The sequence below is a fragment of the Pollachius pollachius genome (genome assembly GCF_949987615.1).
Source record: "Pollachius pollachius genome assembly, chromosome: 18".
Lineage (NCBI taxonomy): Eukaryota > Metazoa > Chordata > Actinopteri > Gadiformes > Gadidae > Pollachius > Pollachius pollachius.
The window spans coordinates 2,390,296-2,403,078 of NC_136951.1; the positions used below are offsets into that span (position 1 = coordinate 2,390,296).

Sequence of the window (12,783 nt, forward strand, 5' to 3'; positions counted from 1 at the left end):
AATTTACATAATGTCGCCTATAATCTGCTGTTTTTTTAAAAATATATTTTTTCGTTTTTGGAATAAAGTTGTGTTATTCTTATTTTACTCATTGTCTCTCTATTGTTCTACATATGTAATGTACTTTGACCTGTATCTTTCCTATGAAATGGGATACATACAAATATCTAATTTTAGGAAGCTATTATATTGCATTGGTGATATATAACCGTGCTATGTTGTAGAGTCCATGGAATAATCAGAAATATGGAGATGTTTAAACCTGACAAAACATGTAGCCTGAGTCTAGTCCACATTGTTGAGTAAAGCCCCACCCTCTGTTACTCATGTTAATACGTGTTAGGACTGGGGCTGCTGGAGAACCCGAGCATCTGGAAAACACCACTTTTTTGCTCCCGGTACTCTGCTCTTTACTGGAAACAAGTAGACTGGTAGTCTCGTTTTGATTCAGGTTAGTTGGGACTACTCTGCGTGTTTTGTGAGTTCTCCGACTCGGATTAAGTTGTGCATGGAGCGACATCTGACCCTCCGACCGGAGTGAAACCAGAGGGGGTTCGGAGACGATCCGACGGCAGCACACGGCTCTACATGAGCTGACATTGCATCGGAGACACAGGGTTTTACTTATTAACTTATTGGTTTATATCAGGTCCTAACTTTAAACTGCGAACCATGGCGTTAAAGGCGAGAGTTCTGTACGACTTCAGCTCGGAGAACCCGGGGGAGATCTCTATCGCCGAGAACGAGCTGGTGACTTTATACACCGAGGAGGAGTTCGACGGCTGGTTCGAAGGGGAAAACCACCGAGGAGAGGCCGGCCTGTTCCCGGCCACATACGTGGAAATCATCCGATCCGACGTGTCTCCCAACAACAATAATAACGGCCCCTCGACGGGCTTCGAGTCCCAGTCCCAGTCCCAGTACGACACCTCGGTCCGCTCAAGCGCCGTGGACATCAGCAAAGCCTCCCCGCCCCCCCTCGCCGTCTACCCGACCCCGGCCCAGCAGCCCCCTCAGCGGGGCAGCTACCAGACCAGCCAGGGCAGTGATGATGACTGGGACGACGACTGGGATGACCAGTCTACTGCGACTGAGGACACGGCCAGTGTGGCCAGTGGCCGGCCCTCCACCTACACGGTGGCCACTTCACTGCCCGGCCCGGGGGGGCATTCGGGGCAACAGGCCAAAAGCTCCGCAACAGTTGGCCGGAACCTTAACCGCTTCTCCACCTTCGTCAAGTCCGGAGGAGAGGCGTTCCTGCTCGGGGAGGCCGCGGCCTTCGTGAAGGACGGGGACCAGATCTGCGTGGTGATGGGGCAGTGCGGTCCGGAGTGGCAGAAGAACCCGTACCCCTTCTCTTGTGCCATCGACGACCCAAAAAAGCAGACCAAGTTCAAAGGCATGAAGAGCTACATGTCCTACGGCCTGACCCCCACCCTCACCAATGTACAAGTCAACCGCAGGTACTGATGAGCACGTTGTGTGTGTGCTTTTGTGTAGACACAAGAAACCTATGGTTTTAACGACTATAGGCCCCTGGTCCGGGCCACCCTGGCAGATCTCTCCTCCCTTTAGGAGGAGGGGAGAGTGGGCGATCTGCCCTCCTTTGATCATTTCAGCCCCACCCATCAATAGCATCGCCATCTCGTATGTTTATGTATTTGTGATGTATATATCATGCCCTGCCGGCTGCATCTCCCTAAGGGATTCGGTTAATATGAGCTGAACTTCATCCATCAACACTTTATTCTCTCTCTCTCGCTCTCTCGCTTTCACTCTAATGCCTACATGTTGCTGACATTGGGGATTGACACCAGGTCCTTTATACTCCCCTAGCTACTACACAATACTGCCCCCCCCCCCTCTCTTCCTCTGCCACATTCTTGTCTACTCCTATGATCATGATGATCTATTCTCTTCTGTTTTTATATCCCCCCCCCCCATATGTATTCCTCCACTTTTGAGCAAAAGTGGAGGAATACATATCGCTCATTGGCTTAACAGAGGACCCCTAACTGTATTCTCATTGGTTTAAAGCTTCCTGAACACTGAAAGGGTTTGTTTAAAAAGCGTATTTCCAGCTGTGTTTGTTTGAGGCACCAACACTTTGATTGGCTTTAGAGAGAGGGCTGAGGGGATGTTTTTAAAAGGGTACTTCCTGTTGGGTTTAGGTACAAACACTTTGATTGGCTCTATGCGCGGCTGGTGGAGCGGTTCCCGGTCATCTCGGTGCCCCACCTCCCGGAGAAGCAGGCGACGGGGCGCTTCGAGGAGGACTTCATCACCAAGCGGAGGAAGGGCCTCATCTGGTGGATGAACCACATGAGCAGCCACCCGGTGCTGGGCCGCTGCGACGTCTTCCAGCACTTCCTGACCTGCGGGGCCGACGAGAAGGCCTGGAAACTGGGCAAGAGGAGGGCCGAGAGGGACGAGATGGTTGGGGCCAACTTCTTCCTCACCATCAGGTCAGTGAAGGGGGCTGAGAGGGGGAACTAGGGATGAGGGAAGCTCATATCGGGGCCCGACGGTGGCCCTCTCTAAAGCTTGGGGTTAGCCCTCACGGCCAAATCATACCTCTGTGTTGAATTGCAAGCCTCGAAGCTAACCAAATTAACTGGAAATTGTAGCACGAAAGACAAACTGGTGTGTCCATCGTTTTGCATTTTTGGTAACTACGGCAACAGCCTCTATGTCTACACTTGTTACTGAGAGACCCACTGGGTACCTAGGCGGGAGTTTGACACGGAAGTATGATTTGAATATTGGGTCATGGGGCATAAAACAGTCTGAACAAAAGCTTAATGTTTATTCTTCTTGTTTGCATTAAGCTGAGCACATCCAACTGGTTTAATATTGACATGCTTTGTTTTCATGCAGCTATGAGCATAATGATGAAGAAATAGAATAAAGATAGCTCACTAATGATAATGATGAGCTGATGCAGTTGGTGACTCGTAAGTCAACAGACTGTTTCCCAGAAAGTGAACATTAAAGGCCAAATAATACTTCTAGCTAAAACACCTTTCCAAAAATGTAACCAGGTCAGGGTGGAGGATGATCCATTGACACTATTTGTACGGCACATCATCCTCACATTATTAAGATCACCACCGCCACAGAGAGCCAAGGTGTACTTATTGCAGCTGTTCAATGCCGATGTATAATCTGGCCTTATGTCACAGCTACAACCACCACCAGAGGAAAGTTCACAAATTCTACGAACTTAAACCAGTTTCCATTCCCCACTGCTGCTAGTCCTCCGGTCGTTCCCCTGGACCTCCAGGAGGTGGAAAGCAAGATCGAGGGTTTCAAGTCTTTCACAAAGCGGCTGGATGAGAACATCGTGGTGGTGAACACTACCATCAATGAGTTTGCCCGCAAGCAGATCACCGGCTTCAAGAAGGAGTACCAGCGCGTGGGTCAGTCCTTCAGGCTGCTGGGCCAGGCCTTTGAAATGGACCAGCAGACCTACTCCACAGGCCTCAACCAGGCCCTGGCCTACACCGGGGAGGCCTACGAGACCATCGGGGAATACTTTGCCGAGCAGCCCCGCCAAGACCTTGACCCCATCTCAGACCTGCTGGACCTGTACCGAGGACACCTGGCCAACTACCCGGACATCATCCACGTGCAGAAAGGTAGGACCAGGAACTAGAGAAAGGTCTTCACCAGGTCAAAGTGAAATGGCAGTGGCCCCATTTACCAAGGGGAATAACGCTGGATTAAAAATGCGTAAACAAGTATGGAAGCGGTGTAGCAGTGATGGATTATCAAGAACAGGCTACAGAGTTTGTTTCAGTGCACATACACGCACAAACACATGCACACACACACACACACACACACACACACACACACACACACACACACACACACACACACACACACACACACACACACACACACTGTGGCGACCCGGCCCCAGGAAAGTCTCGGTCAGGCAGGAATTACCACACGTCACTGCTCGTTCAAAGCCCGGAAGGGCATTTATTCGTGCTTGAACAGAAAACGCGTGGATGAGGGTCCAACGCGGGGAAAACGACAATCATACTATGGCTCCGTGAGCCATGAAAAAGGGTCAATGCTCTGGTCTCTCCGGACCAGCCGGTCTCGTCCCGAAAGAGGGAGGTCGCTCCGGTCTGGGGCTCCGATCTGCGGCGGCGATCCTTGTCCGGCGTGCGTCCTCCTTTGGACGTGCCGGGAACGGCTCAGTTAAGTCCAAATGTCCTCTCGTCCATGCTGGGTCCTGGGGGTTTTCTGCTCCTCCCATGTCTCCCAACTTCTGCCCTTAAGAACACGAGACACAGCCTTTTAAAGGGTACCTCTTCCTCATCGTTCTCTGCCGCAGGTGTTCTCTATTCGGCCGATTAGGGTGACGTAATGGACACCCTCTGGCTCCGTCTGCTAGATACCGGCAGTACACGCCCTCCAAAACCTCTCCCCTGGGCCGCCTGGCCCGAGTGATTGGGGCCGGGTTGCCACAACACACACACACACACACACACACACACACACACACACACACACACACACACACACACACACACACACACACACACACACACACACACACCTCCAAATCTCTGTAAAATGCCTATATCCATCAGTGTCTGGCTTTCCTTCTCTTTTATTTTACATTCATTCATAAAGCAGATGCTTCTGTCCAAAGAGAATTTGGAAAATGAGTCTCTTAAAGGAACAGCCACCATCAGTAATACTGCAGGACCAGGGTCAAACCCAACCAGATCAGTGCAAGGTATCTGTAGGACTCTTGAGTCTGGAAGGAGGTGGATCTGCTGGCAAAGCCACGCCTGATGCTCGCCAAGTCCGGAGGCGGCGTCTCGTTGTGTTCCTTAACCCTGTTCTCTAGCTACCAATGGTAGCCCAGAACTATGTGCAACACACGCGCGGTCCTAGCACTCATGTTAAACCTCCAGCAGGTTCCCTGTGCGTTTGGGTACCAGGGCAGGTATTAGGAGCCTGGGAAGCTGGTAAAACACTTCAGACTCCTTCTGAATCTGCAAGTGATATAAAAAATAATGGAATCACTCTCGGCACTAGAGTTGTTGTTGAAGAACAGAATAGCTATTTATTTACCCCAAGGGCAATTAGTCCTGCCCCTGCAGAAGCTCTGCAAACAAAAAGTGCTAAAAAAAGAATTAAGTGAACATTTAAAAAGGAAAACAAATAATCAACCCACTTACCAAATACACCTTGCAATACATAACATGTTAATATTAATACAAGGCACACTGTTTCTTTGTAGATAACATTGCTATCGCATAGCTGTAAACTGCGGTGATCACACAAACGACTGATGCGGTTTGAGGTCACCTTCTGAATCCAAACCTCAAAAGACATCTTTTTAACTATTCATTGACTTTTATTGTCGTTTCTGTTGGATTTTTTTTACTGACAGTGGTGTAACGTGCAAGGCCTATGCTCCTTTACTTACTGGCTGACACGCCAACTAATTAGAGAGCCCTTGACGTCATCACTGACATAGTTTAATAAGCTGTTTCCTTTCTTTTAGCATATTTTCCATTTCCAACCTCTTTCTGAGTCATCTATACGTAGTGAATACCTAGTGTCCTAAACAGTGGACGCACTGAAGATCGCTTTATCAAGAAAGCCATCACATTAAGCCATAGGTTGATTTGACCTTGGATTTCAAGAGAACTTGTACTTGAAACTAGAAACTAGATTTTGACACATACTCTCCTTTGGTTTTGTTCAGAACGTACACATTAATAAAGGTTTACAGTTCCAAAGAACAGGCTTCAAAACATGTGTGAGTGGAACGTTTGTTTTAAGCAACAAGGAAACTATTTGGGTGGCCTTTGGTTTTCCTGCAAGCTAATCTTTCTGTATTTTAATGGCAAAAGAACAATTCCCTTACTAACAACAATAGGCACCAAAGTCTGGGCTGACCCCTCCCCTCTCGTGCTTTATGTGTGTTTCTTGGAAAAGAGATTGTCTTCAACATGAACCCAGCCAAAATACTTGCCCTAAAAGTTTGACCATTGATGTCACGGCACGAACACAAGTCTGGACCAATGTCGTCAACTGTCAAACCTTTACCCAGAACTGAGTTGTTATCGCAGACAAGGTTTTTTTCACACGCATAAAGCAGTACTCTCTTAAAAATAAGAGAGCTATGAGTGACGATTCCCCTTTTAAAATAGTCTAACTCCCAGAACCTTTGTCTGTACATCTGACTTAAAACAGTCTAACTCCCAGAACCTATGTCTCTCTACATCTGATTTGAAGGAGGCTCTTTCTCAGAGATCCCCTTGAGGCAGGAATGCAGAGAATAGCCGACTCCAAATGATCTGTCTCCGCCTGTCTACTACACTCCCTCTTCTCGTCGGCGTGGGGCAGAAATGGAGTTGGCATCTTCCTCCTTCTCAGGGGACTCCTGATTATCCTCCTCTTTCATGCTTTTCTCTTCTCCCTCCCCCCCTCTTTCCCTCCTTGCTGCTAATAGAGAGAAAGAACAGAGGAGGAGGGAATTGGTGGATGTGTGTGTAGGGGTGAGGTGGTTAAGGTAACAGAGTTTACAAATTTTCCCAGCATGCATCTGGTTCCCCAGCTTTTAGTTTTTATAGCGGCTGTAAGCTCATTAGCCTGGTGAGCAAAGTTCAATTGCTCTAGAAAACTGAAGCGGTCTAGTAGGGATGAACAATTAATAGAATTCAAACCGACATGACGATGTAAAGGATTTGTTACTGTTACTGACTTGAGATCACCATGATTCGTATTTATTTTTCTTCTACAATTCAATAGTTAAATAAAGATGTTTATAATATCAATTCAGCAATCAATTCATGTCAACATATAGGCATGGCCTAAAGGAAAGAACAGTTCAATGTTCACTGCTTCCAGTATGTGTGTATGTGTATGTGTATTAGTATTTAATAGCACATTTTTACAGGTTGTGAACATAAGCAAAGAGACTGAAGAAAGGAAAACAAAGAAAAAATACAATAAAAATAACATAAGAACATTCAAAACATACAAAAACAACACACTTATAAATCGATAAGACATACCTATGTATGTGTATATAATTGTATGTTTGGCTGTTGGGTAGACTGAGGTAGAGAGAGATACAGAGAGACCAGAGAAACCAGACTAATTCCAACAAGTTACTGTAGTTGTTTGTTTGTGTGTGTGTGTGTAAGAGAGGGACAGATTGAGTCAGGGTCTGAGGGTCTGTATCAGAGGAGGGTTGTGATGTCCAGACGCCAGGCCACTTCCTGAGCGTGCTCGTGTTGAGTCAGCCTGGCTGTTGAGCCACACTTCCTCCTCCCTCCTGCTTCCAGACGTTGAGCTGACACTTGACCCCGGAGAATGGCCGCAGTGATGGTAGAGGCCATTAGGGAGGTCAGGTCGAAGCATCTTGAATCCAACTGATGACGCTGCAGACATTGGGGATTGAACCCAGAGCCTTTCAGCTAGGAGCTAAGGAGCCACCATGCCCGTTGTGTTGGCCACGATCCTTTTACCTAAACCCTTTCCATTGGTTTTAAGACTTAAAGACTTAATTGCAGTATGATTCATTATTTCTTGTTTATTTCCAAACAACCCAGTAAAACAACCAAAGGCGGGGTTTTGCTGCTGTTTACCAGTATGTTATGTCCGATGGAAACATGTTTAAGTTATCACAGCTAAGCAAAGGTAGCCACCATCATGTTGGCAAAGAAATCTAAAATGGCTGACATAGGCATACTTCAACCGAACCTCACCTTTTATGTTTATTTTTTTAGTATCCCGGGTCTGAACCCAACGTATTGTTGTGCTTTTTTGTTATAAATATTCCTATGCCTTTTAGAAACGATGTTCGATGAAGTCATAGCAAAACCTTATTACATCAAAAATATAATGATGGAATGGGCCTACAGCAGTAGTTGATGAATATCGTCATAAGCCTAAAGATATTGGTTTATGAATTGTTGGCAGCCTATAGTAATAGTTTTTCTATATTTTCTGCCTATAGTGATAGTTTATGAATATCGGTCCTGGTCTTTAGTGGTAATAGTTTATGTTCATCGTTATCTGCCTATTGTAATAGTTTATGGTCGATATCGGTGAACTTGGGTTCATCCCTTATGTTCTAGTAACATCTCTTTCTCCTCCTCCTCTTCCTCTAGGAGCTCTGACCAAGGTGAAGGACTGCCAGAAGTCAGACGCCGAACTCCACAACCGCTGCAACATCATCTCGTGCGCCACGCTTGCCGAGGTGCAGCACTTCCACCGCACCCGCGTACGGGACTTCCGCAGCCAGATGCAGCACCACCTCAGCCAGCAGATCCTCTTCTTCCAGAAGATCACCGCCAAGCTGCAGGAGGCCCTGCAGAAGTATGATGAGTAGGGCCAACCACAACCACCACCTTCTAATCCTCTGAAAGAAACACCTGTTTTTATGATAAAAAGGAAATGAATTGATGAGCGGGAACCTGAGTCACCCTGAAGCCCTGTGGATGGAGAAGGAGAAGGAATAAGAGATACATGTGCTCTTGGAGTTGATTGATGGATACGAACTTGTCCAATAGGAGAGAGACAACCTGTTGTGGGACCCTGCACTTACAAAGGAAAAAGACGATGCTATAAAAGAGATCGCTATGGAAACTTTCAAGGGGAAACCGGAGTGAACAAGGTTGTCAATAAGACAATTACAAAAAGTGTCCTTGCGGGAGAGACTAAATGTAACAGCTCCTACCACACAGTCCCCTAAACTCAGGTGATATTAATATTAAGAAATGAAATGTTATAAAGACTGGCGGACCGAATGTCTTTGCAAAGCTCTTCAGGTGCAGGAGTTTGAAATGGTATCGTATAGGATTCTTGATGTTAAGGTATAGTTTGAAATGGTTACGTTTAGGATTATGGATGTTAAGGTATACAGTTTGAAATGGCTATGTTTAAGATTCTGGATGTTAAGGTATACAGTTTGAATTGGTTATGTTTAGGACTGTATATTTAGATATACAGTTTGAAATGGAAATGTTTAGGATTATATATTTAGGCATACAGTTTGAAATGGTTAGGTTCAGGGTCAGGAAGGATGAAGTTTCAGTGCTCTGCTAAAAACGACTAAGTGTAAATGTGTTTGGTAAGAGATATAGTTAGGGTATGGGGTCAGACTGTGTGGGTGTGCCAGGTGTGTGCGTTTAGTCTCTGTGTGTCTTGCAGTGTTCTACCTACTGGTTCCTCATCATGTGACCCATAATGCACTGTGATATATATCCATGACACTCCATCAACGAGACATTATATTCACCCTATTTTACCGCTTTTCACGATTTTGAAAGACGTACCTACAGAACTAATTTTTATCCTTTTAATCTTTACTTGAATGGCCTTCTCAGTGTTGTTTTGTCATCTATGTCTTTTAACCCTTTAACTTTTGTGGTCCGAATCCCTGGATCTGACAGTACACTCAACTCACACAGTGGGACAACACGGCTGAGAATAATCAAGGGTTCATCAGTTCCCCGCTCTGACACACCGTCATCGTACAAGATGGACAGCACCGGAGTGTGTGAAGCACGTCTGGGTCAAAGTGGTACACCAGAGCTCCTGGGCCTTGGCTGAGTCTACAGATTTGAGCACACCACAAGATGACAACAAGAGAGATTGAGAGAATCATTTCTTTTGTTACGTTTAGATCAGTGAGAAAATCTATTCCGTCTTTCATAGTTCTTATGATGAGTGATAGTACTCGTATCATAGTACTACTTAATGATGCCTTTTAGTGCCTTTTAGTCAAAGTTTTTGACACATCCTATGCGCTCTTATTAAAATCCTCTTGATACTACTTGGTATTGACGGCTATATCGAAAACATAACTAACTGTTTTGTCAAATGGCTCAGTTTCAGGCAACATGGATCATGCTGATGATACTACTCACTATCTGGTGATCGATTATAACTAGTCTTTTATTTTGTATTGAATAGGCAAGTAATCGTCATTTAGTCCATCACTTTGAGTAGTGCAGTCAGATGGGCCTACAGACATTCAGGAAGTAATAAAAGATGAATGTATTCTGAAAAGTATCTGAGTGTACCATATTGTTGACTTATATAACCTCATTAAATATTATAATTTAATTTATGACTTCCATTTCAGACATGAACCTAAAAAGTATTTAAGCACCTTTTGAAAATGTATTGAACAAAGTAATATGACTTGCAAAGCAAGCCCTCATCTGAATAACTGAGATGTGATGATGATCATTAGAAACAACTTTCTAAATTATGGTTTCACTAACTGCTATGTTTCGGAACATTTCCAGACTGCCTGGATGGTAGACAGGTATCCTCCTACCCGACTAAAGAGAACCATCACTGGTGGATCAGATTACTATGGCTCCCAGCTCGTCAATAATTAGACCTTTTCCAATATGTACACACTATCTGTTTATCGTTTGATTGAATCCTGATACATTGCCATTTTAAGGTTGTTAATGAATGATTACTTAATATTCGCACAAAGTCAAATGTTTAAGGGTGATATGTTCTACATTATAATTAAAAATGTTTAAGACACAGGATACTTAAAATAAACATAAAGGTGATGTTCATAAGTAGGCCTACGCCTATCCATATAGGCCAATATGTTAGATAGTTTATTTAATATTTATATATTGTGGCAACCCGGCCCCAAACTCTCAGGCCAGGCGGCCCGAGGGAGAGGTGGTGGATGGCGTGTACCGCCGATATCCACCAGCCGGAGCCAGAGAGCATCCATTTCGTAACTCTAATCAACGCAATGGAGAACACCTGCGGCAGAGGGGGAGGAAGCTCAGGTACCCTTAAAGAAGCCGTTTGTTGTTCTCCCAGGAGAGGGAACCGGGAGTCCGAGCGGAGCAGAGTACCTCCAGGATCCGATACGGACATGCAGACTCGTGGTTATAACAGACTTTCCGCAGCGGCCACGAGAGAACCGTTATGCCAGGACAACGCACGTCGACACGGCACACACCACCGGGACGGCATCACCGACGAGTGACCTCCCTAGCCAGGGACGAGACCGGCCCGGCTGGAGAGACAATTCCCCTGGACACCACCGTGGCTCACGGAGTCACCCGTATGATTTTTGGTTTACCCGCGTTGGGCACAGACCCCACGGGTTTTTCCGTTTTATTTAATGAATAAACGCCCTACCGGGCTTTGAACAGGTCTTGGTGTGTGGTGTCTCTGCGTGAGAGACATTCCTGGGGCCGGGTCGCCACATATGGTGGAGAATGCAGGCAACCTGACCACGCTATGGATCACTCAGGCTTACCAACCCACCCGCCCATGCAGAGCCCGGATGGGGCCGCCGCTGCCCAGCGTCAACAGCGGGACCAAGCCCTGGCCGCTGTCACGCAGAGGGACACCGCCGAGAGCCTCGTCCTCCTCCGGGAGGCGGTACTACGCCTCACACAACAGGCAGTTCGTGAGGCCCCGACCAGCCGCCTCACCAAGCTCGGTCCGGACGACGACGTTGAGGCCTACCTGGAGGTCTTTGAGAGGACAGCACGTCGGGACAGCTGGCCGGAGTAGCAGTGGGCCCACATCCTGTCCCCCTTTCTCACCGGACCCGCACAGCAGGCCAGCCAAGACCTGGCGCCGGAGCGCGCCAGCCAGTCCCCAGCCCTGAAACAGGCGATATTGGCCTACTATGGACATAGCCTCGCCGCCAGGGCCCAACGCTTCCATGAATGGTGATTTGACTGCCGGGGCGCCGTGCGGACGCAAATTTCCCAACACGGAGGATGATCCGCAGATGGCTTGCGAACGGAGACGGACCCAGTCTCCTGGACAGGGAACTGATAGACAATACAATCCGTCAACTCACGGCCGACGCCTGGAGAACCCTCGCCGCCAACCACCCCGACACGGTAGATGAGCTGGTCCGGCAACTGCAAAACTGGCAGGTGGCTCAACAATTGAGTCTGAGCATCCGGAACCCCTCGCGGCCCACCGAGACGCACCGGGACCGACGAGGACCAAATCCCGAAAACCCTGAAACAGATGCTTGAGAAAAACATGGACGCTGACGGGAAGAACTGGGACCAGCTCCTGCCCCATGTCCTGTTCGCAGTCCGGGAAGAGCCCCAAGCCTCCACGGGTTTATCCCCCTTCGAGCTGTTATACGGGGGAAGACCAAGGGGACTCCTCGACCTTGCCAAGGAAGCGTGGGAGACTCGGCCATCCCCCCATCGTACTATGGTGGAGCAGGTGAGGGACCGCATGGCGCAGGTCTGGCCCATCGTCAGGAACCATCTCAGGCTACGTTTACATGATGAGGGTCTGAACAGAAGACGAAAAAGTGACGTCGCGTCTAACTTTTTATTCCGCGTTTAAATCTGCGTGCATACGGTGACGCAAAAGTGTGTGGATTTCGATTGGGTATCAGGGGCGAATCTACAGGTGGGCCTGGTTGGTACAGGCCCACCCAGATTGACAGTGGGCCCACCCAATCAGATTCATGGAAAAAAAAATATATATATATATTTTTTAAATGTTTAATTTTCTTTTCTCATACAATATAGGTTTTTTTCTTGAATACATTTATAATTTCAAATATTTACAGTAGCTACCAAAAAATATTAATATTCAGAAACCCCTCTCGTACTCTATTAGTTCTGTCCAGTGACGTCTTTACGCAACATCATGGTCGACGCAGACAGCGGATGGCGGTTTCATGCACCATCAGATAGCAGCCTCAATTAGCAATGGCTAAACAGCTCTCTTTGAGTCACTTATGATGACATAATCAACTTTTTCAACTCG

At 47.0% G+C, this 12,783-nt stretch overlaps 1 protein-coding gene across 1 annotated transcript; it reads left to right on the forward strand.

Annotated features, from left to right (window-relative positions):
• Positions 1–353: 353 nt before the first annotated feature.
• Positions 354–10,050, forward strand: LOC307089216 (sorting nexin-18-like). Its single transcript, XM_079755384.1, has 4 exons — positions 354–1,463; positions 2,172–2,465; positions 3,256–3,638; positions 8,154–10,050. Exons 1-4 carry the CDS (start codon positions 673–675, stop codon positions 8,372–8,374), a joined length of 1,689 nt encoding a protein of 562 aa, XP_079611510.1. The 5' UTR covers positions 354–672; the 3' UTR covers positions 8,375–10,050.
• The last annotated feature ends 2,733 nt before the right edge of the window (positions 10,051–12,783 follow it).